At 33.8% G+C, this 26,911-nt stretch overlaps 2 protein-coding genes across 3 annotated transcripts; one reads left to right on the forward strand and one right to left on the reverse strand.

Moving 5' to 3' along the window:
* The first annotated feature begins 3,729 nt into the window (after window positions 1-3,729).
* On the forward strand, window positions 3,730-10,325 carry Vps24 (vacuolar protein sorting 24). The gene is made up of 7 exons (XM_073078202.1): window positions 3,730-3,878; window positions 3,955-4,015; window positions 4,473-4,652; window positions 6,061-6,101; window positions 6,732-6,905; window positions 7,432-7,609; window positions 8,174-10,325. The coding sequence occupies exons 1-6, from the start codon at window positions 3,834-3,836 to the stop codon at window positions 7,591-7,593; spliced, it is 663 nt and encodes a 220-aa protein (XP_072934303.1). The 5' UTR covers window positions 3,730-3,833; the 3' UTR covers window positions 7,594-7,609; window positions 8,174-10,325.
* Window positions 10,326-11,018: 693 nt separating this feature from the next.
* LOC140746176 (solute carrier family 53 member 1) lies at window positions 11,019-26,567 on the reverse strand. Of its 2 annotated transcripts, none has more exons than XM_073078223.1 (11): window positions 26,197-26,567; window positions 21,989-22,142; window positions 20,983-21,212; window positions 20,171-20,432; window positions 15,626-15,996; window positions 14,987-15,134; window positions 14,169-14,363; window positions 13,376-13,548; window positions 12,664-12,794; window positions 12,030-12,185; window positions 11,019-11,217 (listed from the first exon to the last, which is right to left on the reverse strand). In XM_073078223.1, exons 1-11 carry the CDS (start codon window positions 26,263-26,265, stop codon window positions 11,100-11,102), a joined length of 2,007 nt encoding a protein of 668 aa, XP_072934324.1. In that variant the 5' UTR covers window positions 26,266-26,567; the 3' UTR covers window positions 11,019-11,099. The 2 variants fall into 2 exon arrangements, with proteins under 2 accessions (XP_072934324.1, XP_072934317.1); XM_073078216.1 differs by having other exon boundaries at window positions 14,169-14,378; window positions 26,197-26,566.
* Between the last annotated feature and the right edge of the window lie 344 nt (window positions 26,568-26,911).

Genomic DNA, 26,911 nt, shown 5'->3' on the forward strand with positions numbered 1-26,911 from the left:
GTCACAGGGCTAAATCTCTTACACCATAATAGACACTTGAAACTTTTACAGAGTATGTATAAAAGTGGCTGCTATAATATACCATACTCAAAAAAAAAAAAAAAATACTAATGGGGTTGCCATACAAGAAACTGCTATTTTTCGACATTTTTTTATAAGTAGTCACTGCCGACTATAGATATATGTAATCAACTCCATATTGTACAGGAGTTCTACTTGAAACTAATCATAGCTGCCAGAACTAAGATGGCTGCCTCACATGTAAGCTATCTGGCATCCACGCCCTTCCGCCAAAAAGCATAAACTACATTAGAACAAGATAGGTGGTACATCCATGACAAAACCAACAGTTTTACCATCTTTAACATCTATATTTAAGATTTCGATTCACCACAAAATTTATTGTGAGAAGTTACAGAGATAGTTCTCAAAATTTGTAGGGGGAGTCTCTGTAACAGTGGTGCTTGAAGGACTGACAACTGATAGGGAAAAACACCTTAGTGTATTAAATGTAAATAATAATGAACATAATAACTTATGACTGACAATGAGTACCTGATTTACCATGACTGCCTTTTTTTTTTTTTTTTTTTTTGTTTACGAGGGGGAAACCTTCAAAAGGTACCCTATGCTGTGGGAGCGGCACGGAGTTATGTGGGATTCTTACCGCACTAAAACCATGACTGCCTAATTAGTCAACATAACTCTTACTTAAGCATTATGCAAATTAAACTTTGTTCATTTGAAAGAATGTATCCTTTGTTTATGTTCTCAAAATAGAGATTTGGCTAAATAAATTAAACACTTAGAATCTGTACCTAGTTATTTCCAATTTACTATTAATTTTTCTCGAATATCCATTTTATTTTTGCAAGGTTATCTTTACCCATCTTGCAGAATTATTATAAACAGGCAAGCAATTTAAATAGAATGTCGTAAAGTGCATGGCACACCATTGTTGTTACATCTTATGTTTAACAATAACTCTTTAAAAGGTCGTAAAGTCAAGGAGCAATGGTTTCTCGGAAAATGAAGGCTCAAAGGAAAAATTAATAAATAATTTAATATTTAAGTTTACATAGAAATTTGTTCTGGGGACGAATAGGGGGAAAATTTACCTTAAGCAAAAAGAATTTTTTACAGTTTATCATCTAATTTGTAGGGTTCAGTACCCAGATGTTAAAAATGGAACCCTATTACTAAGGTTCTGCTGTCTGTCCATATTTCCTTCTGACATTGGTCTAAGATCCGAAGCTAAATCGAATTGGACCGAGCTGATAATAGAATGAAACTCATTTTATAATGAAATTAGTACATTGGGTAATACATTAAAAATGGGTTTGCTAAAAAAATCCTGGACAGGATCCTGGACAGGATAATTTTAATTATTTTTTGAAAAATTAAAATTTAATTGAAAATTAAATTTTGCAACATCAAGATAATAAGAAAATTCTATTCTGAGTGAATGTTAAAAACATACAGAATGTGCAGGCTTTGGGTTGCCTATTATTTACGTGGACGAACTACTGGGTTGTCAGGTATAAACAGGTATTTCGCTGGCAACTACTTTCACTCATGATGATAATAGATAAAATTTTATATCAGTAGAAGCGCTGTTTTATTGTGAACACGTTGATATAGGGTTGTCTGAAAAATGAAAATTAATTTTTCAAAAAATAATTAAAATTATCCTGTCCAGGATTTTTTTAGCAAACCCATTTTTAATGTATTACCCAATGTACTAATTTCATTATAAAATGAGTTTCATTCTATTATCAGCTCTGTCCAGTTCGATTTAGCTTCGGATCTTCTACTAATAGGACTCTATCTCAAGAACTGCAATAGATAGACAATTTAATTTCTATAATTAATATAATAAATAATATTATAAAGAGGAAAGATTTGATTGTTTCTTTGTTTGCATTGAGCAGGCTCCGAAACTAATGGATCAATTTGTAATTAATAAATCACAAACATATTTTTAAAATATTGTCTATATTTTGATTAACTTACAAAGCACAAAAAAATTCTCATTTGTACTTATTGTCGAAAATAATGACATTTGTCTAAATACATATTACTGTAAGCTTGTTTGTAAACAACAGATTTGATTCAAAATATGGGTCAAGATGCTGATATAATATTTTGTTTATACTAAACTATGATAAAAGGCAATAAATTATGTAAAATGTTTTCTTTCTTTAATGCATAAAATCTTATTAGTAAATATATAACAATTGTAGCAATCAGGTGCAGTAGGAAAGATATATTTATCTAATGCAGTCTAGCTTAGTTTTTAGAGGTAGCTGCTAGTATGTGATCCTATTTGGGGTTGATTACACATGTCCATGAGCAGCAGTAGTAACTTACCATCAGGTGGACTGCATGCTGCAAAAAAGAAATGAAACAAAAATTTAAGGGAGACATACATATCATAGGTGTTCCAACTAATTCCTTAGGCACTTTTGTGGCTGATCTACGGTTGGACTTTTATTTTATCTAGAGTTGGTTACAGACATTCATGAGCGGTAGTACGAACAGCATCAGGTGGCTCGAAAAGAAATAACGGGCGAGTGAAATTCGATTTTCAACAATGGTTCGTTTTATTGCATCATATAATGCAAATCTTATTAATTTTAAATTAATAAATATAACCATGCGCGTATATGTGATTAGAAGTAGAATCGGTTCATGTGGAATAATAAAGCAACAAGTTACTTTTCTATAAGACATTTGATTAGTGCCGGTCCAATAACTTTCTCAGTTACAAACGCGCGTATTCGATGAACGGATAATATTAGCTGATCTTCTTTTTCGTTCCATAATCGTTAAGACGGTAGCGGTGCAGTTCTATTTGTATGAAAACATTACGAATACACGTATTTTTAGATTTCGTAAATTTAAAAACCGGAATGTTAGAGGAAAAGCATAAAATTTAACAATTCTCTGTTCAGAACTTTAACCTAGCGCAATCGTACGGTAAAAAAAGATCTTAAGTGCATAATTTACAGAAACAGAACATAGAATGCAACATCAACATTATTCGACATAGTAAACAAACGCAAATACTAAAAATAATTATTTAAATGTAGGTACTTACCTATTTTTAGATGAGAAGGGAAGCCCGCAGCTTTTCTCTCCTAAGAGAAGTCACGCACTATATTTTCGAAGTCTGTTACAAATATTATAATTGTTATAAAACTATTGCAACAAAACATTCAGACATTCAAAATTCGATTTCAGGTTACATTACAAAATTTGTAAAATTTGCGAAATGACATAACGACACCAGACGGAAACAGACTAAAAAAGTGTTTCATGTTCCATTAGTAGATGTAAAAACAAACAAAAATCACAGTAGATACATTTTTATTAAGTGTTGAAAATAATGTCTCAATTACTTCTTCAACATAAAATATCTAAATTTGTATGAGTTAAAAACTTGAGTTTTAAAACATATTTTAATTTCATATTTATTAAATATTTTTGACAGTAACTCCACACGTCTGCATACTGCGTAAACAGAAATGCATTCACCGTTCCATTACACGCTTACATCAAATAATAGATTTAAATTTAAAAACAACAAGTTTATGTTAAATGATGAACAATCTATGTGAATATTGAATGTACCCTTCCTTGGTTATTATGCTTTAAAATGAATGTATCAAATAATTTTAAAGGGTTTATTTGTTAGCGTAAGATGATCGATGAGGCATCGCAGCGATGAGGTCATCTCACCTTTCATGACTTCATTAATGTCAATGTCAAACATCCGAAAGTGTCTTATAAACAAAATAATTTAACTTATTTTTTAAGAAAATTGTACAAAAATGGGCCTGTTCGGTAAATCTCCAGAACGTAATCCTAAAGAAATGGTACAGTTGATTATATATTGTAACCATGTAGTGTATTTCTTTGCCATAATCTTTTAAATTGATGAAATATTTACAGGTAAATGAATGGTCACATAAACTACGAAAAGAGGGCTACAATTTGGATAGACAAATAAGAGGTACGAATATGTTATTTCATATTTTATTAGCTGCTTCATTTTTAGTTACTAATTATAAGAACTCTTAATCCACTAACTTAAAAAGCGTAAATTATATCTAATTGTCCCTGCTGTGTATATTGTTCTATTTTTCCGTTCTTATAATATATCACGTACGTCATCGCCCAACCGTTGCTGCCCACTGCTTGGCTCCTCTCAAACTGAATGGTTTAGGCCTTAGTTCACAGGACTTTGAGAACTTTATTCTTTTTAAGAACTCTTAGCCATGTAGGTTTTCTTACGATGTTTTCCTTCTCCATTTAGCGAATATTAAATTCTAATACATACATAATTTTGAAAAATAAAAGGTTGTGAGTGGAACTCATGTTTCAATCATATTTGTATGACAAAACAATCCTCCTTAACACTTATGCCTAGCATTGAAGTCCCATAACACAACATTATTTACCCATTACAGCAATACAAAGAGAAGAGGATAAAATCAAGCGATCACTAAAGGAAGCTGCAGCCAAGAGTGACAAGCAAGTGTGTACAATACTCGCCAAAGAAATAATAAGGTCTAGAAGAGCCATCAGTAAAATATACACAAGTAAAGCACATTTAAACTCAGTGCAGTTGCAAATGAAGAATCAATTAGGTAAAGTATATTGTAATTCAAATTGAATGAAATTTTAAATATACCGTGTTTATGTAATGCCTGCTTGGTTCCTAAAAATTCATGCTTCTAGTTTTATCTACAACAAAATTCAAGGGGTCAAAAATGGGCTGAATTGCTTTGACAAAAGAATGATATGTCCATGCCACCTTTTTTTCTTTTTGACTTGGTGCAGGCACCAACATGCCCCCAGATGGGGCAGACATGTTCCTATTTTGACATTTATTTTACAATGGCATTTGTTTTACATTTATGCTTATTTTACATTTGTAAAGTTTGCTGTGTAGTGCAATGTAGTGGAATTTATTTTTGAAATTAATTTCCTAAAACCAAAAAAGAATATGTTAGTTCTGTGGCTGATATCACACAGGTATCTATCTAATCTCATCTGGGGTTGATCACTTATGTGGCCATGAGAGGCAGAAGCCATTGCATGCTACTCTGCTACTCTTTCAATATAAAAAAAATGCAAAATAACTGAGGTAAAATTTCTAACAAATATAAAAATCTTTGCTTCTAGGTTTACGCTAGATTTAAATCTCCTAGGTTTTTTGGAGACCTTTTAGAACATATTCAATTATTTAAAGGATATAAGTGACACACAAATAACTAAAGTATGTGTTAAAAGTTATCTATCAAGATGTTTACAATGCACCATAAAAGATTAGAACTGAATAATTATTGTTAAAATTCTATGATGTTCATTCGTTTTTATTGGTTATTCAATATATTATTTATAGCATATTGTTAGTATGGACATGTGAATTACTATGTACATACTTCTATTCAAACAGTCCATCAGGTAGTGAAGAAAAAATTTTTATTTGTTCTTCATTTTATGAATATAGACAGCTCTTTATAGCCTGCAACTTTGTTTGCACGGATTCAAAATATATGGACAATGGTACAATGCCATATATAAATGAAATTCTGTGCTCTATATGATGTATTCATGTAATGTTACAAAAATTACTTCACATTATTCTTTTTTAAAATTGTACAACTTTTTATAGAGTAGATCGATTTGAATGACATAAAGACTAAATGTTAATTCAAGGTAGTACAGTATGGACTATGAATATATATTGTTGTATTATTGAAACCAATTTTGTAGATTTTGTTTGATGGGTTTTCAAACACGTAGACAGTCAGACAAACATTCAAAAAATGTAGGAATTGCTATTATTACTTGTTCTTAATTTTCCTACTTTTGACAAATATGTATATTTAATGACAGACATGCGAAGCTTACATTCTTATTATATGTGTAGATAAAATATGGTGCAACATAACTGCACTATTTTTTTCCCTGTGGATGTCAGAATCGGGGACTACAGGATGAAGCACAGCAGTTTAATTGTCAATATTAATGAATATTCTTTATTTTTAGCTACCTTAAGAGTTGCAGGTTCATTACAGAAATCTACTGAGGTGAATATTTTGTTACTTTTTAATTTTTGTTTTTATCATTAAATAATATTTGTGTAATATTTGCAATAATTTTGTAAAGATATCAGAGTACTTAATAATTATGTGATTTTTCATTATTTCTATTCTGTTATTTTGTTATGTGATTGACACACATAAATACATATTTATTTAAAGTTATAACACTTACAACTCAAATAAATCCGGGGCAATTGAATCAGTTTAGTATCAATCCTTGAATAATTACTGTGATGTATCTGTAGTTGACCTTTGATATGACAATGATGATCACAGGATCATCATTGTAAGTGAGTGAATAAGGATATCAAAGGTTCGCCATGACCACGATCCATGCAATGGGGTCGAAATATCGGCAATAAAGAAAGACATTAAAAAACTGTATCTCATGGGTACCCATTACATACTAAAATATCTCAATTCCGCGATAATATTAGCCTAAAATCATAGAATACACCCTTACCCTAACCCAAAACAGATATCTAAATTTATCATTCAGATATCTGTCTGGAGGGGGATTGACTCAGGAACTCATTGCGTATTGCCACGTTAAAGCCACGTGGGTCATCTAAACTACCATGGTGTTATTGGTACTAACTACTTTGTCTTACCCAGGTGATGCAAGCGATGCAAGCGTTAGTCCGACTGCCAGAGGTAGCGCAGACGATGCAGGAGCTCAGCAAGGAGATGATGAAGGCGGGCATCATTGAGGAAATGCTGGATGAAACCATGTCCAATATTGAGGATGAGGAGGAAATGGAAGAAGCGGCGCAGACTGAAGTGGACAAGGTATGAGAACAATTTCAAATTTTCTGCATTCATTTTTTTGGTTAAGTGAGTCTACTACGTAATCTGTTCTGTCATCAAGTAGCCAGGTAGTACTTACTAGGCGCCCCTGACCCAGTTTCGTGAAATTCCGGTTTTCAATCCTTAAGTGCCTCATGATCTTTAGATGTTATGTATGTGTATATAGATGTGTTGTTCTATGTATGTATATAGATGTGTTGTTCCTTAGGACTAAGTTTGACAACTCATTTTAAAATATCTTTATACTATTTTCCAAAGTAGAAGTATGTGGCATATTTTTGTTATATATATTTAGTTAATTACCATGTAGGGTGGCACAAAAGAGTTTATAGCCAAAGTCCATCTTCTACGCTGAATGTGTAGATAGGTTTCCATTTGGTATCATGACACTATTATACATTATGTTTCTCATTATATATTATGTCCCTGTACTGATATCCACTATACAATTTTTATCTGGCAGAATATTGCACACATTTAAGGTATGTTACTGTGTTTTTCTATGCAGGTGTTATGGGAGCTAACCCAAGGCAAGCTGGGCGAAGCGCCCGCTCCACCGACCGCCGTAGGAGCACCCTCCACCAGCCGCGAGCCGGCCGCGGTTGACTCGGAGCCCGACGAGAGCGAGCTGGACGAGATGCAAACACGCTTGGAGGCGCTCCGCTCCTAGCCTAGACTATGTACATGTAAGTATTGCAATAGCATAACACCACGCGATATTGGAGGCATAAGGCAGGTGGAAAGCGGATAGCATAACGAAGTGGACTTTCAGGCAACGTTAAGACAAGCAAGCAGACAGATAGACAAATTTGTCTAAATATAGATACTTGAGTACCTACATTTATGTTTGTCACATATGTTTACACATATATTTCAAATGCAGGACAAATGCATTGTAAATTTTAGCATGTAAGAAAAGTGACAGTCATTTTGAAATTTTAATGAGTTCACTGTTTTATTTGTGCAGATTTTCTAGTGTTCTTAAAATGTTAAATTTAATTTAAGTTTTATTGAATTACCATAAGCTTTAGCTGTGAAATCTTGACAATTAAGTAGTATTCGTGCTATGAAGTTCTCCCTCTGTCCAGACCAGTCTTTGTATGTGTCCAGATTTGAATACAAGAAATTGGTTTTTCATTATTATCTATATCAATAATTTAATTATAAACAATCCACAGTATCTTTAAATTCTTTGTGTTTTAAAAGAGAAAAGCGTTTTCTTTTTCAAATAAATTTATGTTTTGTTTCAGATAAATATACAAGAGATTTACAAGAATGTTACTGTTTATTAATTAAATGTTCACTACAAGTGAAATGTTGCCTGATTTGCTAATCCTCACTAATACAAGCAAAGCAAGTAAGCACCATGTAGCTTTGCATGTTTTTTTTAATTTACTGCTGAACCGATTTAAATAAAGTTTTTCAAACATAATTTTCACCCAGAAGGCACCAGAAGGAAGGAAGGAACCTTTTACGGTTCTAAACCAATTGGATGAAGTGCTTTAGAGACAATTTGCACCTCGAAAGTGGTAGAACACTTTGTATATCGACTCTGGCGACACAATTGCCTCACCTATTTCTGCCTCATTACAGTAGTGTTAAGCGCTGCTGTGTTCTGGTTTGAAGGGTGTGGTAAAGCCGACATACTTATCTGAGGCCTTTCAACTTAGTTCCCAGGGTACGCAATGCATCTGTGATCGACCTCAAGCAGGAATACTCTTATTTAGGGTTATTTACAGATTCCGCTTAGCATGAGGTGGACTGTATGCTCGTTTGCTATGTCTATCATACAAAAACAGACATGTTCTTATTTATCCTTTTTAAATTTTACATATTATACTTGTTGCTTTAATCGTGAGATTTATGCGTATAATAAAGTAGTAACCTTTTTACAATTGTTGTTCATAAAATATTACTTTATTTCAATGGATATTTTGTAAAAATCTTAGATATAAAACTAAACTACAGTACATTCTAACATAAACTAAGTGTTCGAGAATGTGTTAAGAGAATACATTTATGTATTTCATAGTTTACGGGCTGTATTACATATAAATTTATATACATTGTCTGTATAAATACTTACCAATACATGTACATATTTTCCTTTATATTTTTTTCTCTAATTGATTTCTATACTTAATATCTCACCCAATAAAACTAAAAGTTTTATTTTTCACTTTCTCTGTCTCATACAAATAGAATTGATGTTTTAAAATCATATATATTCAGTTATATGTGTATATGTTATATTCAGTTTTTTTTTGTTATTGTATAAGTACATATAAAAGTTATTAATTATCCCTCGTTCAAAATTTAATACAATAATTTTATAGTTAAATTCACACAGATATATTAGTTTTCAAATTTCGAAATAAAAGTACAAATCTGTTTAACAATTAAAATAAATGAATACACTGAATTTGGTGGACGCACAGCCGTGTGTCTAGGTAAAATCATATATATAAAATCCTTGTGTCACAATGTTAGTTACCGTACTCCTCCGAAACTGCTTTACCGATTTTCACCAAAATTTATATGCGTATTCAGTAGGTCTGAGAATCGGTTACTATCTATTTTTCATACCCCTAAGTGATAAGGGTTGTTCGCCCTTAACATTTTTTATTTATATGGAACCCAACGATTACCGGGTCAGCTAGTAATTTATATAAATTGTGTGTCAAGATATAGTAATTATTTTTATATTATGTATTTTGCAAGTGGAAAGTAACGTGATATTTAATACGTTTATAACACGCGCTGCGATTACTAAGTCTTAGCTGTATATGTCTGTATTTAAGATTATTGCGAAAATTTTTGTATTTTTACGTTTGTAAATGTTGAACAAATATATTATGTGAAGATTGTATTAAAAGTTTTATAATGTACAAGTTTGTCTTTACAATTAATGTGTTATGTGCAAAATGATGTTTAAAATTTAAAAACATTTTTTTTCCAATACCAATCAATAAGCGCCCAATGCTTATTGATTGGTATAGGAAAATTAAGCAAGTGATACACATTTTAATAATGCAATTAAGTAAGTAATGCGAAAAACTAAATTGTTAGAAATTTTCACGAATTTTACAAGGTGAGTACATTTGGCTTTAGTGACTGTTCACACGTACCACAACAATTCTACATCGCAGGCACACGAAGTGTACGCGTGAATAGCATAAGCTTATGTAGCTGTGGTGAGGTAACTAAAATATATAGTTACTTTTATAGTCATGTACTTACCTGTGGACTGCCTAACTGTAAAAGTAACTATAATAAAGATGGTTTTTATCCTATAAAATTTGGTTGAAACATTTTGGTTATTGTAATAATAATTTGTGATTATTAAATGTCGAATAGTTTATTTACCTAAGTTTATGTAAATATTAAAGGCACTAATGTTTACTTTCGCTTTTTAATTACCTTTTTCTTTGTAAATACACTTGATTACAAGTAGTGATAGGTATAAGTACTTTAGTTATATATTTTTTACATAATATAGGAGTAACAGACGAGCATGCAGCCCACCTGATGGTAAGTGGCTACTGCCGCCCATGGACATCTGTAATCAACCCCAGATAGGATTAGATGTCGCCGCTACCGCTGAGGTCTAAGCTGGAACGCCTCGGAAAAGTATCTCTCTCTTACCACACCCTTCAAACCGGAACACAGCGCTTAACACTGCTGTTATGAGGCAGAAATAGGTGTGGCGGTGGTGCCGCCGGAGTCGAACCACAAACGGTTTTACCACCTTTAATCAATCAATTCATTTTTCTATTCTTGTATTAGATCTAAATATATATATAAATAGTTACAATTTAGCCCTAATAAATTTTAATTATAACATACGCAATGAAAATAATGGACTCTACCTTATTCACACAACTGTTGGTCACAAATGCTTTAATATTATGGAAGTATAAATTGGAAGGCCTCGGGTATGTATGTCTCCCTTACCACACCCTTCAAACCAGAACACTGCAGCGTTTAACACTGCTGTTATCAGGCAGAAGTAGTGTGGCGGAGGTGCCGCCGGAGTCGAACCATGTGCCTTCAAAATCCACTTAATTTTCTTACAAACTACAATAAAAGACCGTATCCGATATTTCTATAAATATAATTCGAATAATACTTACAATGTGCTTATAAATAATATCAAGTAGAACATATCACAGTTGGTTACAACATTTTGGAGGACAAATCTAATTCTAATTGCAAATCTTGAATGGATTCTTTCTTTAACAGCGGCTTCCTGTCGCTTTCTTTTATCTTTTTTGGATTCTTTTTCTTTGTGAATCTGTAACAAGGAAGGAAGTTGTTTATTTTTATGTCATGACGTAGTAGTTGCAAGGACATCGTCAGGTAAAATAGTGCAATGTATGTTTTGTATGTATGTATGTAGTATGTAGTCTTTATTTTCTCCAAAACTTCGTATTTTAGTGTAGAATGATTCGGTATTATGGTACTATGTGGTAGCGGACCAGTATAGTGTAATGAAATGAAATATTATGGTGGTATAATATAAAGCGTTTATGGCATGATAGTGCAGTGTTTAAGATGGTCAACTGTAGTGTAGAGTGACGTGTGTTATGTTAAAGAAGCACATTAATATATCTACATTTACATCTATTTCTACTGAGTAGTAGGTTTTGCCTTCTACTGAATTACATCCGTACCAGGTATGAAAATCTAAAAATGCACACCCTTTTATGGCAGCTATTTATACTTTTTGGTGACAGAGTTATTTAAAAATTCAAAAGTTGCTTGTAAGCGTTTTAAAAAACCCGTTTACTATTTATTTATCCTATTAATTAAGCAATATTAATGGCTATTAGACTAAAACATATATAAATGTATGGGTATGGATAGATATATTAATATTATGTGTACGTAGATCGACTCATGAACATATTCACGTCTGATATCCATATATCACGTGACAGACACGTCGAGACTTCTGCAGACTCAGAAAATTAATAAGATTTCCAAGTGTTTTCAGACAGAACCTTTCTATATGAAGACATTTTCACTAACGGTAATGAAAAGTTAACCTCAGGTACTATTCGTTTGCTTGCTACTTCAATTTTATCAATTGATAGTGTATCGTACCTATTAACAACGCCATCGGGCAGGTCCATCATGCGCAGGATGTCGGCCTGGTCGGAGGAGTCGAGCGGCGCCACGGATATATCTCGTACGGCGCGGAACTTGCCGCAGTTGTTCAGGTGCTCGTTCTCCAGCCGGAAGAAGTTCCAGATGAAACGCCTGACAGGGATATTATATCAAGTTATTATTATTATTTTTAATGAAACACACATACACACACTCATTATAATATTTAGATATTATTATTCAATCAAACACTCATTTGAAGATATAGGTAGAAAGACGAAAGGGCAGAATAAGAGACAAATAATTTCCCTTTTTTGAAATAAGTAAAAAAGTGAGTACACGATCGCATCGTCTCAAGTTTTTTTTTTATGTTATGGACTAATGGTGAATAGCAAATGCTGTCTACATTTATAATCAACCCCAGATAGAAATTTGGGTACTACTAGAGGTCGCTAACAAATGTGTTACTGTCCATGAGGACTAAGAAGGAACACTACATTTGTCTGCATTAACTCCAAACCATAATACAGTCGCGCTTAACACAGTTCTTATAAATCAGAAATGGATGTGGCGGTCGTTTTTTGTAACATTTCTACATTTTGAAGAATACAACTGTTTTAATATATTTTACCTGAACACCTCGAGAGGCGCTAGGAGCCAAGTCATAATCTCGCCGCCAACGATCCTGTTCTCGGTCAACACGAACGACACCGTCCAAATGAAACGGAGCACAAAGTCTTCCACTATCGCGAAGTAATAAAACTGAAATGTAAAAAAATATTAATTTAAATATTATTTTGTCCACTGGTTTATACAGAATAAGATTAATCTTATTCTTAACAAATTTCACGTATATTATTTTTAATGCAATACTTAATTAAAACTAAGTACAAGTAAATAAAGTGTTGCAACTAGTGCCTACGATAGGTTAGACCCTTCGAACTAACAACATACATATCAATGTTAAGTGAATGTCATTGAACTTTATTTTCAATACTATTTTCATTGCTTGAATCATTATCATTATTGCTGGTTAAAAAGAAGGTTGGAAAGAAAACATCGAAAAAAAACATTCAATTCTGAGAGCACTTAAAAATATTTTATGAGGTCGGGCCACAGATACGCCGCTACTCCTGAGGAATAAGCTGGAACGCCTCGGAAAAGTATGTCTTCCTTACCACATCCTTCAAACCAGAACACAGCAGCGTTTAACGCTGCTATTATGAGGCAGAAATATGTGTAGCAGTGGTGCCACTGGAGTCGAACCACAAAGGGTTCTACCACCTTCGACTTCTATATTATAAATAAAAAAGATTCATGCCCAGCAGTGGAACATTACTCACCCCAGGGCTATACACGATCTCTTCTCTTAACAGACTGTTCTCCGCATAGGGCCCGACTGTGAAGAGCCCCCAATCCATCTTGACGTCCCATGTATATGTATATATTGAAGAGATCACCTGACACGCGAACCATGCGTACAGGAATGGATTGTCGTAGGGATCCGCGTAGTCACCTGGATACAAATTATTTAAAAATTATTTTTTTATATTTAAAAGTGATTCATATTTAAAACCGAATAGATAAATAGATTAAATTCCATTCATTCAGAATTTATTCATTTGTAGCTTTTTAAGAATTTTAACAAACTACCACCGCTTCGGAAAGTGTTTACATATAGAAAATATTCAGTGCAAGAAATTATCAAGTTTACAGGAATAACGAACAAGAAAGTTGATATGAAATTTTAATATACATTTAAAATACCTTTGAACCCAAGTAGGAATCTGATGGTTTTTAAAAAGTTAAACAGATTTTATTATTCGTTGTTTTCAAGGGATACGTAAATTGTAAAATATCTTACATCTTACATATTTTAGAAAGTGTCTTACCGCGTACTACTCCTACTACTACCACACTATTAAAGATTTTCAAAAACTTTAAAGGCGTGATTCGATCTCTTGAAGACTTCGACAAAGTAGTTCCAAGGAGGAAACAAAAGTAAAATACATACTTTAAAAAAATTTGATTTCGTGATTAAGAACCCGAGCAGCGCCATCTCACGACGACCTGAAGAAACTTGACTCGACTCGACGACCTATAGATCTTGGTTTAAATTACAATAATACCACTTACCGCTATACAGGGTCCGGAGCGTGGAGAACAGCACCACGAAGAATGTGGTGCTGTACTTGCCGGCGTTGACGAGGTGCGGGAAGGCCTCGCGGCTGTCTCGGTACCGCCGCAGACACTGCCAGAAGCGACTCCACGCCGGCACCACGTTCACCGCCGCCTTGCTGATGATGAACCACTTGGTCGACTCGAACGTAACTGTGGATGCGGTTGCTGGGTTGGTCGGGTGAGGGGTGAAAGAGGAATGAAGGAAAAAAAAAACGAAAAATAAAAAAAGGAAACAAAACGCAAAAAAGAACGAAAATAAAAAATAAAACGTACAAAAGCAAATAAAATAGAAAAAAAAACAAAAAATAAAAAAAAAGCAAAAGAGAACAAAAATTTCGTTCAATTTTCCTTGGTGATGATGAACGATTAAAAATTAAAACATTCAAAAATAACTGTTGACGTAATAATATCTTATTAGGTTTATCATAAATACAAAAAAAAAGATAAATAAGCAACAATTTTTTCATAAAAATAAATTGACTGATCCGTAAATGTACATGTACAAGTTGTCAACCCATTACTGTCTCACTGGGCACAGGATCACGGGTAATCCATCTGCCTAGTATGAATTGGTGGACTTCACACACCTTTGACAACTTTTCTTTAGGATCTCTTAGGCTTGTAAATTTCCTCACAATACTGTCCTTCACCATTATAGCAAGTATTAATTAATTTCATAGCTTAGAAAAATCTGAGAATTCGATCGACCTTTCATAGAGAGATCGACTTTCAACCGTTAGACTTTCTCTGCTTTTATGCAAGTGATAACTCACCATTAACATTAAACCAGTCGCCGCTCGACACATAGAACGCTATGAGGAAGTGGAAGTCCAGAAATGCGGTCACGAAGGAGTTCCACTGATCCGCGAGCCAGAAGTCCGCGAACAGGACCGGCATGAACGGAGCCGCTAGGATCCGGCCCTGGAGGGATTTGTTAATAATAAGAGTATTTGAATTCGGCCCTGGGAAATTTCTCTTTACAATATTAGTATATGGTATAGATATTTGTTTGTATTCAAAGTTTATATTTAACCAAATTTGGATTATTTAATAATATTAAAAATAATTTAATTTAATTTACCAATAATGTTGACTCATACTAATTTTATTTTATTACAATCGGTGTAGCTTCATTGTTAAAGATCAATTTAAGCTCATTATTAATATTCAATCCATCCAATGCTCTGTCTACCGACATCGAAATTTGTCAATTTTAGTAAGCAAAGACTGACAAATGTCGATATTTGGTAGGCAAAACATTGGATAGATTAATCATTAATAATGGGCAATAGAATAGGTCAGATGGCAACCTCAGTATAACATTGTTTATTCATTCAAAACTACTCACATTCACACCACTTTATTCCAAACTATAAGTATGTATAATAAAAAAAAAAAGTAGACATACTTACACATATCCTCAAAAACCAGAACCGTGCTTCGTGTCGAAACACTTTCAGGGGATTCATCAAAAACACCAGCATGATGATGACCAGCGCGAGAGGATTCACAAAGGGCGGTATACTTAAACTCGCGCTGTATATAAAACTCAGTATACTCAATGCCCAAACGACACCAAATATAGCCGCTAGCTCCATCAAATGTTGTTCTGATAGATGTTTCCGTGGATCTAACTCGAAGATTAGTACGTGGTTGACGCCAGAAGACCGCCACCCGTACACATTGATGCCTATCAAGAATATGAACTCAACCAGGAGAAACGGTCCGCGGTAAAGTCTGAAAGCAGTCTTGAAGTTGTCGGTACCTCCCTCGTGGAATAGAGCTGGAAAGATAAAATTGAATCAAATCAAAATATTATTTTAAATAATCTAAATATATATAACTCAAAGGTGACTGACTGACATAGTGATCTATCAACGCACAGCCCAAACCACTGGACGGATCCGCTAAGAAAGGATTTTGATCAATTCTACCCCCAAGGGGATAAAATAGGGGATGAAAATATTACTTCGTAACGCGAGCGAAGCCGCGGGCAAAAGCTCGTTATTTTTATATGTGAACGTGTCAATGAATGGAAAGGAATAAATGATTCGGGTCATCATTCTTTATGAAATTATGTAGCATGTATTTTATTGAATTAACAAAGAACAACTTAGTTAACCTTTTATTATTTAATTATGTACCTACAAACGATGCAGTCCAACTGATTTTAGCCATTATTGGCAAGTACAGAGTTACAGACATTAAGAATTTCATATACGTAAAACAGAAATTCTACTTCAAATCTAATTTTATTTCTAACCGACTTCTCAAAGAGAAAGTGGTTATCTATATGTCTTATAATATGGGAGTAGCAGACGAGCATGCAGTCCACCTGATGGTAATTGACTACTGCCGCCTAAGAACATATGAAATCAACCTCAGATTAGATTAGATATTCCTATCTGAGGTCGGCCACAGATGCGCCGCTACCCCTGAGGACTAAGTTAAACGTTAGTGTTGCCTTAACTAAACCACGAGAGACCAACGACCTATAAACCTTATCAACTAACCTAATCATCCCAATTCAGATTAACCCGTAATTTCGGAAACACCCTAACTCTTACATAAACACGATAATTTTATGGGTCATATATAAGTATTACAGCAATCCGGGGTTAGTTAAAGCAAACGCAACGTAACAGTAAGGCAATATACTTATATTCGTAAACCTAAGCATATTTAACCACGATAGTTAGGCAAACATAATGCACAGTGGGCAAACCAATTTATTACGGAGATATCTTGTTTGCGCAGCGCAATTTATGGTCCAGTTGGTTAACCAAATAGTAAGAAGGTCGGTCGGATTATGGGGTAATCAATTTATGATAAAACTAGGTACTGTTCCTGGGTTCGCTTGTCGCACAAGGCTTTTTCTTTTTACTAAGCTTTTATTAGCTTGACAGTACACAAAAACATGCAGGTATTTTGTGACGATATCTTTGAACTCTATTGTTACTCATTTTGAATCGTTACATTAATTAAAAATTTAAAAAGTTAACGAATCGATGACAATATACGATTTTAAAAATTTTGCCACATTGTCCTTAGGAACGTAGTCTACTTTGCCGACGGCGTAGATAAATCACGAACTAAATACATTATAGTTGAAAAAACTAATATCTATATAAGCGTGGTTTTTAGTTTTTTAAACTATATGAAATAGATGTTTAGTATTTTTTATACTATACACGTAATAAACTGTCATGCAATCCATCGGTATGTGGCTACTGCTACCTATGGAGTCTTTGATCAACCCCAGATAAGATGACTACCTGAGTTTAGCCACTGATGCGTTGCTACCTCTTAGGACTTAGTTGAAAAGCCTCGGATAAGTATCAGAAGTAGGGGTGGCGGTAGTGCCTATGGAGTCGAACCAAAAAAAGGTTATACCACCTTCATTCTAATATATTATCTGAAGAAGAAATATCTACGACTAAATTCAGGCAGAACTCCTCATCTCTATTGACTTGGAGATTATTACATTTATTACTGAAAGGACTACATTCTCCTTTCTTACTTCGTAAAAATAGTTTTGCTATTTACAGTATTACTACTTGTTACATTCGTCACAGTCACATGCTTAGTACTGTGATGACATAATAATGTCCACACGACCCTATTATTTTGTGATAATTATAACTATTATCAACCACGTACTTATAACATAATAGTATGGAATGTTAACTTTAAGTTAAAACTTGTTAAAAGATGAACTTCTTCACAAAAACTACTCATTTTCTACCTCAAAGTAATATAGTTGTTCATTGTATTTTTAAACAGACTTTTCACGTCTATATTTTAGCTTCAATGATTGCTTACAAAAAGTTACTCTGTACAACCCAGATTTTTTGTTTGGTATCAAAATTTGTAGGTTGACAATGCGCCAATTTTTAAGGAAAATGACTTATCGAGTTCAGGTTAATAATGCGCCAATTTTTAAGGAAAATGTAATACTTATCGAGATCATAATAAGGGTTTTTGTACACAAAATTGGAAGCGATATAGTTGCGATAATATTATTTGCGATATTTCTATTTATTACTGATAATATTCATACTCATCCGTTATAAATAAGTATATAGCAAATATGAACATTTTGAAGGTGGTAGAAACGCCTGTTGTTGGTATCCGGCGACATCGTCGCCACACTTATTACTGTCTAATACTATTTTTTTATAGTATAGGAGTAGCAGGCGAGCACAGAGCAGTCTGAGGACTAAGCTGGAACGCCTCGGAAAAGTATGTCTCCCTTACCACTCCCTTCAAAACGTAAAAGTAGCAAAGTCAAGCACTGCTGTGTTCTGGTTTGTAGGGTATGGTGAGAAAAACTTTTCCGAGGCATTCCTTGGTCCTCAGGAGTACCGACTCGTCTGTAGCCGACACCAGCTAAAAATCTAATCTTATCTGGGGTAGATTACAGAGGCCCATAGGTGGTAATGGCCATTTACGACCAGGTGGACTACATGCTCTTCTGATAATCCTACATTAATTTAAAAAAAATGTGTAAGGTCGGCATGAATCGATGAATGGCATTATTGCGACTTGCTAAAGCGATAAATTGGTTTATACCTACAGTGTACAAAAGCCTTTATTATCGAAAAAATAGTGTCATAAATCGTTTATTATATACCCTTTTATTAACAAAGTTGGTTATTCGACGTTTTTATGATATTGACTGTATTTTAAAGTACCTACAAAGATACGGTTATGACGACTTATTTTTAAAGTTTAATGCTGCAACCACACGCTTAGCACTTGCTGCAAATTCCAAATCTGTACAAACACAAACGTGTGGACACGTTGCAAGCGCTTGCGGCAATTTTCCTTTGAGTAACTATACAAACTTATACGTTACTATGTAAACCTATAAGAACCACGTGAAACGTTCTATCTACACGTTTGAATTTGAAACGGTTTGGCAAGCAAACGGATGTGATATTAAATTACCGGTTTCATACATTAATAAGAAATAGATCAAAAACGCCTGTTTAATTCTTTTAAGTAAATTTACATGACAAACGTACTAATCAAATTATTTCCACTCAGTACATCCAAAATTTTAGGATCTAAATTTAAAATTAGAATCGGTCCAATTGGTTTAAACTTTTTAGTTTTTAACATCTTTTATTTAATCTTAACAGTTTCGAACTTTTTTACTGGTGTGAACATATATTTATCCGAGGCGTTCCAACCTAGTCTTCAGGACTAAGTGACGCATAGTGAAGTAAGACTAATGACGCATCTTTTAACGACTTTAGATAGCACTTTTTTTCTGGTGATAATTACAGATGTATATAGGCGGCAGTAGCCACTTATAGTCCGCGCCAAGCTGCTAGTCCGCTCTGATTATAGAAATTAGTCGCGTCGCCATAGCAAATTGTATGATTACACCTGCTCGTAACAACTTCAGAGCGAACTAGCAGTTTGGCGTGGATTATACCATCAGGTAAACTGCAACTTTTACTAGGTAGCTATACATGTCGACTTATCTTAGAGTGGACTGAAATATCATAAAAAATAGACTTACAATGCGCGATGTAAGAGTCAGATGAACGTATCTACGTTTTGTCAATTTTACAGGAGAGCAAAAATAGTGGAAGAATTCGCCACTTCAAAATCATAGATCATACTATAATATTAATGATCATACTAGATCATTAATATTATATACAGTAGTTGAAATAAAAATATATATTAATATATTATCCTACTACAAGAGTTTTGCAAAATATAAAAAAATATATATATAAATGCTTACAAAGACACAATATACATTTTTTTATTTATTTTATTTATTAAATATTGAATATAGCGTTACATTGCTTTGCCATTTCATAAAGGACATTGTGAACCGTTTAGTGAAAAAAAAAAAAAGATTTTAGATTTTTTGTACATACGTTCATTTGACTCTTACACCGCGAATTTACTTTAAATACTGGATAGTCTAAACTCACCAGACAAAACAACACTGATGAGCAGAACGATGAAGGACCCCGAGAAGAGTCCCACCTTGAAGGTAGTCCAGGGGCTCTGTTGCTCCCCCAGCGGAGGGACCCTCAGCTTCTTCATGGCCTTCTGGCGGTCCCCACCTTCCAGGTCATTGGTCACCGTGGCCTCGGTATCACTGATCAGGCGATCAATGTCCTTGTTCGTGTAGAAGTGTGACGTCTCCACGTGTTCCGCCCGCCATTGCGCGCCATTGCTAACGTTTAACAACTATTAACAATAAATGTATTGCTTTTTAATTTTACATGCGGATTTTGTTACGTTTTTATTGCTTTTTAATTTTACATGCGGATTTTGTTACGTTTTTTATGTCTAATTGGACCGATTCGGTTTTAAGCGAGTGATTGGGGAATAGTCATAGTAATTCATGCAGTTTTTTTATAATATGTGAGCAGCCGACAAGCATGCAGACCACCTGATGGTAAGTGGCTACATCCGCCCATGGACATTTATAATCAATCCCAGATAAGATTAGGTTCCTACTTGACGTCGGCCACAGATGCGCCGCTACGTCAGAGGACTAAGCTGGAAAGCCTCGCAAAAGTATGTCCTTACTATACCCTTCAAACCAGATCATAGCAAGCTTAACACTGCTGTTATTAGACAGAAAGAGGTGTGACGATGGTGCCTTCATAGTCGAACCACAAAGGCGTCTACCACCCATAGATGGAGGGCAAATGGGCAGTCTATCTAGAGCGACAGCTACACTACTTCTATGATAAAATCCTAAAATTTTCCCAACAAGATTAGGAACATTTACCTTATCATGTTTCTTCAATATCTTCCTAAAGCCTGTGTAGTTGAGGTTCTGGTAGTTCTGCAGCAGGATCAGGCTGAGGTAGAACTCGCTGAAGGCCAGCTTCAGCTCCTGCACCTTGCGGCGGGGCACCGCCTTCTTGTCGCCGCCGCTTCGGGGCTTCATCGTGTCGTAGTTGGACTTCAACTCACTTTGTAGTGTTGCAAACTTGCGAGTGGCTTCCGCTAGCTTCTCTGGAAGGTAATGGGTATATTAATGTTTGTTAATAATCAATCTGTCAAATGTTTTGCCTACCAAATATTAAAAAAATACAATTCTTTTATACTAGAGAGTTTCGACAGATTGTAGGCAGGATTTTGTTTGGAAAGGGTTCGGAAAATATTAATAACATTTATTTTCGCTGATTATTTTTCAGAAACTGTAAAACTGCATAAATTTGCCAACATTATCTTTAGAAACCCACACTTTTCAGACACAGATGAAGTGATTTCGGATGGGGTTTCACACTATATCTATCCCTGAATGCTACTCCAAATAAGATTGGAGTATTACTTGAAGTTGGTCAGACCTCTGAGACTTAAGACACACTTTTAAAACTAGAATACACATACATGACATGTTTAGTGGCATTGCCTTCGTAGTTGAACTGCAAAAGGTTCTGCCAGCTTAAAACCTTACGACAAATTATTGCTGTCCGTTGGTGGCCATGATCAATCTTAAAAAGGTTGGAAACTTACCTGAGACCACAAACATACATTCTTGAGTGCAATAAAAAAAATAAAAAAATAAAACGCTTTCTACACTCACAGCCCCACACTAGGATTCCCTGTGTCGTGGGTGCCATGGACACACTCATAGACAAATACACAAACACCCAGACCCAGAAACAGAAATCTAAATTAATCATTTAGATTTCTGTCTGGCCGGGGATCGAACCCGGGACCCTTTGTGCGTCAGACCGGTATGGTAGCCGCTCCGCCACGCAGGTCGTCGTAATAATAATGCTTACCTGAGTAAAATGTGTTAATTTTCTTCAACTCCAGATCACAGTAATGGAAGAAGGTCTCGTCGAAGTTTGCGAAATGCCGCGACAACACTTCTGGTTCAACATTTTCTGCGGACGGCGCTTCCTCTACCGTTGTGTATAACATTGCTTTCATCTCCTACAAATTGAACAAGAATATATGACAATGCTTTCTTTTTACCACGCCTTTGTTAGCTTGACTTATATAACAGAATCTTTGAACTCGATTTGACTTTGAACTTTGAATGGTCCGATTAATTTAAAACTTTGAAGAATTACCAAGAACCAATGACAATACACGATTTTAATAATTTTGTTCCATCCAGCATCGTGAGGATTAACGGTTTACCATGTGCGATTTTAGCGTGGTTTTTAGTTTTTAAACTATAATTATCACATTAGGTAAGGCTAGGCCTGATCTTTCCCTTTTTTATTTTTTTGTTTAACTTAACGGTTAAGCAAACGTGCTAACTGATGGAAAGTAATCAACACTGCCTCTGGACATTTGCAACACCAGAGGAGTCGCCAATGCATCGCCGGCTATGGATGAGAGCTCTTTTTGCACTTTTTTTGAAGACCCCCATGTCGTAGCGCTCCTTTATTTAGGAGAGGCCTGGAGTATACCACGCTGTTCTAATGCGGTTTGATGGAAGGCGGGTTGGGTTAGTGTATGGTGTGCCTATATAGGGACGAGAGGCTTAGGGGATCCGTACATACTCCTCTTAACATAGGATGCAAAAACATCTGAGACTAATCATTTCTTTTTTTCGCAGGCTTTGATTAAGCCTTTGGACACTATAACTATAACTACACCCATTGGTTAGTGGTAAAATTGTATCGGATTTTAAAAGCGAACATAGGGCCTCCAATTATTAGTAATTGAAATTATTACATGCCCAATTTCTGTTAATTCATAATCATAAGTATGGCAATGTATTGTAGTACTAGTAAAATTACAAATACCTACAGCTCGACCTCGGTTTAGTTTGCCCCACATTTTATTAAGGAGGTCAATTAAATGGTCATTGGTTTTTATCGTTTTCAATTATTATTATTTTTTATTATTTTTTTTTTAACGAGGGTTTTTCATTTCTATGTCATTAATTTGCATATTTAGCAAAAATCTACATGTAAAAAACCTATTTTACTGGTCCATGTCAGATTCAAGATTACCTTGGTTTTTTTTTACAAAAAAAATTGATTCTAATGAGACTAAAAAAATTCGCATTGTTGAGATCACATCAAAATTGATGTGTATAACACAAACCTGTATCTTATGTCCGTGGTATTTTATCTTTGTTACATGATATTTAGTAAAAAAGATTGTTAATTATTAATTACTAAATTAAAACTGTCAGCTTAAAATATATCATTGTTTATCATTGCCTATGTCATTGTCACAATTCACCCGAATTTCATTCATTTGTAAAAACCCTTCCACCCGGGCTTGTTAAATAAATACGGAAACATACATACTCACTTTCGAAAAACATTACCCTCTGCCCTCAGGTAAAAAAGAAATACACAAACTACTTCTATATACAAACACAAAGATATAAAAAAGGTCAAAAGGAATAGGAAGTTGTGAAAAGATAATAAACATAAAAATAGATTTGAGGCATCACACAGTGTGACGTGTATCGATTGTGTTGAGATTTATGCTAATAATATTGCCTTCATACATCAATGTTAAGTGTTGACAATGCCAGTACCATCAATTACTGAAAGATATGTGTGTCATATGACTAATATAGTCTATATAAGGATTTTATATCTTCTTTAAGGATTTACAATATAATATATTAACTGAAACCAATATTACATATAAACAATTCTCAGAATTTAAGAGATGTACAGTTTTTTACTCTACAGGAGTAAATGAAATAAAGTAATAATAAGGTTAATTTTTGAAATACAATAAATAAAGATGGAAGAGTCTCTTGTTGGCATACTAATGGTCCAGTGGACATAAAACATCTTTGATGCAAATACTAGAAGTTTCGGAGATACTAGATTTTTCAGTGGAACCTAAAGGTTTGCTCAATTTTTGGCCAAAGCTTTGTCCAACATATTATGTCTTTTGGCAGAAACAGGCAGAAAATGTAAATGTGGTTATGTGACTTATTAGATCATGTCCTAAAGTCACAGGACTTTATATAAATTTTGGTGTCTTGAATCTCAGGAATTTTGAATTAACAAGTTTAAATTTTTTACATCAATTGGTCAAGGCCAATATTATCAATTGAGAATAATTTCCCTTGAATGTTAAATATGTCAACTATCAACCACCAATCAATCTGAAATGATGCCAGCATGAAGTAGGATGAAAGTTTTTCTATGAAAACATTGACAATGTCCACTTTATAGTATGTATTTTAACTATTTGATGATCCCTCTCCCAAAATATTTAAGACATTTTAAGTCATATAATGAAAAGGTTCATTACAAAGTACTAAACAATAGTTACTCCATGTAAGTACACAGTTTATGCTATTGTTTTCATTTATTTGCATGTTGCTTATCAGCTGAAATGTTACAGACATTTGAATAATGTTATGTTAACCATTACAAATTTATCTTAGCTATGACTATGTTATCAATCATTATTGTTTGGTTTGAAGAAAATCTCAAGTTTCTGTTGTAAGAATTCAGGACATTTTTTGAGTAATATTTAGCCAAATAAAATGACATCACAATCATTTAAACTAAAAATAAAAATTATAATAAACAGCTTTTAATTTTCTTACCAAAATAAACTATAACTTGACTTATTAAAGATTTTTAACCAAAATGACAACTTTAAATCTTTGGAAATATATCTGATTGCTATTTATCACATAATTTTTTCTTGATATATCATTCTTATATGGAAAATGAGTAAAATGATAATAGAAGCCCAAAATTTTGGAACATAATTTAGATGAGATATTGATAAAATTGAATGCAAAATGAATGCATTTTATTATATTTATGTTATTTGAATATATTAGATACTGGGCATGCATAAAACAACATGTTTTTATTGATAAATAGCTCTTAGAAGTCCTTAAAAACATATCTTTTACACATGGCAATCAGACTAAGAGTTTAATCCCTCAAAAGTGGTAAAGATAACTAGCCTAGTATTTCTAGAGAAAAACAACACCAGGAATTTTAAAGTGCAATAAATAATTATAAATAGAAATGTTTTTATTATGCATGCAGACCACCTAATGATAACTCATGCCCATAGGCATCTGTGACCAACTCCATAACAAATAGAGGTTCTATTTAAAACTTTGAAAGAACTTTGTTTTGAAGGTGGTAGAACCCTTTGTGGTTCAACTCCGGCGGCACCACCGCCACACCTTTTTCTACCTAATAACAGCAGTGTTAGGCGCTACTGTGTTCTGGTTTGAAGGGTGTGGTAAGGGAGACATACTTTTCCGAGGCGTTCCAGCTTAGTCCTCAGGGGTAGCAGCGCATCTGTGGCCTACCACAGGTAGAAATATCTAATCCTATCTGGGGTTGATTACAGATGTCCATGGGCGGCAGTAGCCACTTACCATCAGGTGGACTGCATGCTCGTCTGCTACTCTTATATTATATAAAATAAAAATAAAAAATAAAAAAAAACTAATCATAGATGGTTTGCTAGTCCTGAGGACTAAGATGTCATATAGAAAGTAAAACTTATTTTTTTTTATTTCTATATGTATATGTATATGTCCAAATTTTTTATATCATTTGTATATTACAATAGGAGTATTTAAGTTGCTGCATTATAAGGTTTATACATCTATAAGTGATAACTGCTGCCTGAGCAGCAAATATTTTTGTATGATTTTTTCATGTTTCTTACGGCCTGAAACATTTATCTTAAAAAAAATCTATACTAAAGTTCCCTGCTCATAAATGCTCAGAATTTAAACTTTTATTTAAATCAAAATCATTGTTATACTATTTTCTTTAATAAATAGTTGTTACTCAATAAGAAAGAAGGCCTTGAACACCATTTTAAGAACAAATTATTGTTTTCAGATCATTGAATTTTCTAGAAATCTTGATTTTTTCAACTTTTGACCAGTTCAGCTGGTTTTTTTAAATAAGGTCTATTTAGATTACATTAAAAAAATATTTACACTTATTGCAAGAACAAGTTCTAGCAATCTCTATTACAAGTGTAATATGTATAAACAAAATAGTATATATACCTCATAGTTAATATATTGTTTACGCCACTCCGGCGTGATGTGAGCGCTGAGATGCTCCGCGAACTTCATCCTGGTGTCCTATGCCGCGTCTGTACACCAAGACTCAAGGAAATACACTGCAACCTAACATTAACCGCGCACTTGTGCATACGAGCGTTTGTTTTTGATAAGAAAACGATGATCTAATCACGCACTAAAACTACGAAACGAAATCATTGGAATGTGTGTGGACACGCGTTTATTTAACTACTTATTGAATACGTTTACAAATAACTAAATTCGAGTAAAATAATTCCAAATAATATAGATCTGATCTGCTGATAAACTTTGACAGATATCACAAACTGGAATGAAATGAGTGACATTGTAATGACAAAGAAGTGACACTGAGCGACATTTACAATTTTACACGTGCGTTCAAGGATAAATACATAAATAATCTGCTGAAAAAGTAACCTTAAACACGATTGAATTAAATTAATAAACATTACAACATCAATCTACTAAGTTTACCTAATATTAATTTCACCGAGTTCATAAAATATTATGTATTTTAAAAATAATTGGTATATTAATAAATGTAATCTCAACAGCGCCATCTTTCGCAATAAAATCGCATTTGAGTTTTAAATATTGCAGTATTATCACATACGATCCGATTAATTTGAATCTGATAATATTTGTCATATTAGCAATAGTTGTAATCAAATAAATA

Source organism: Epargyreus clarus, unplaced genomic scaffold (genome assembly GCF_041222505.1).
Source record: "Epargyreus clarus isolate Ecla_fem2 unplaced genomic scaffold, WU_Ecla_fem_2.2 ptg000002l, whole genome shotgun sequence".
In the NCBI taxonomy this organism is placed as follows: Eukaryota; Metazoa; Arthropoda; class Insecta; order Lepidoptera; family Hesperiidae; genus Epargyreus; species Epargyreus clarus.

Excerpts from the sequence above, each read along its gene's own strand:
- Vps24 (XM_073078202.1), top strand. The coding sequence starts at position 3,834 with ATGGGCCTGTTCGGTAAATCTCCAGAACGTAATCCTAAAGAAATG. Across the intron at positions 4,016-4,472 it reads TTTGGATAGACAAATAAGAG|CAATACAAAGAGAAGAGGAT; the intron begins GTACGAATATGT and ends TACCCATTACAG. Across the intron at positions 4,653-6,060 it reads GCAAATGAAGAATCAATTAG|CTACCTTAAGAGTTGCAGGT; the intron begins GTAAAGTATATT and ends CTTTATTTTTAG.
- LOC140746176 (XM_073078216.1), bottom strand. The coding sequence starts at position 26,265 with ATGAAGTTCGCGGAGCATCTCAGCGCTCACATCACGCCGGAGTGGCGT. Across the intron at positions 13,549-14,168 it reads GCTCCGGACCCTGTATAGCG|GTGACTACGCGGATCCCTAC; the intron begins GTAAGTGGTATT and ends ATTTGTATCCAG. Across the intron at positions 12,186-12,663 it reads GCGCCTCTCGAGGTGTTCAG|GCGTTTCATCTGGAACTTCT; the intron begins GTAAAATATATT and ends TATCCCTGTCAG.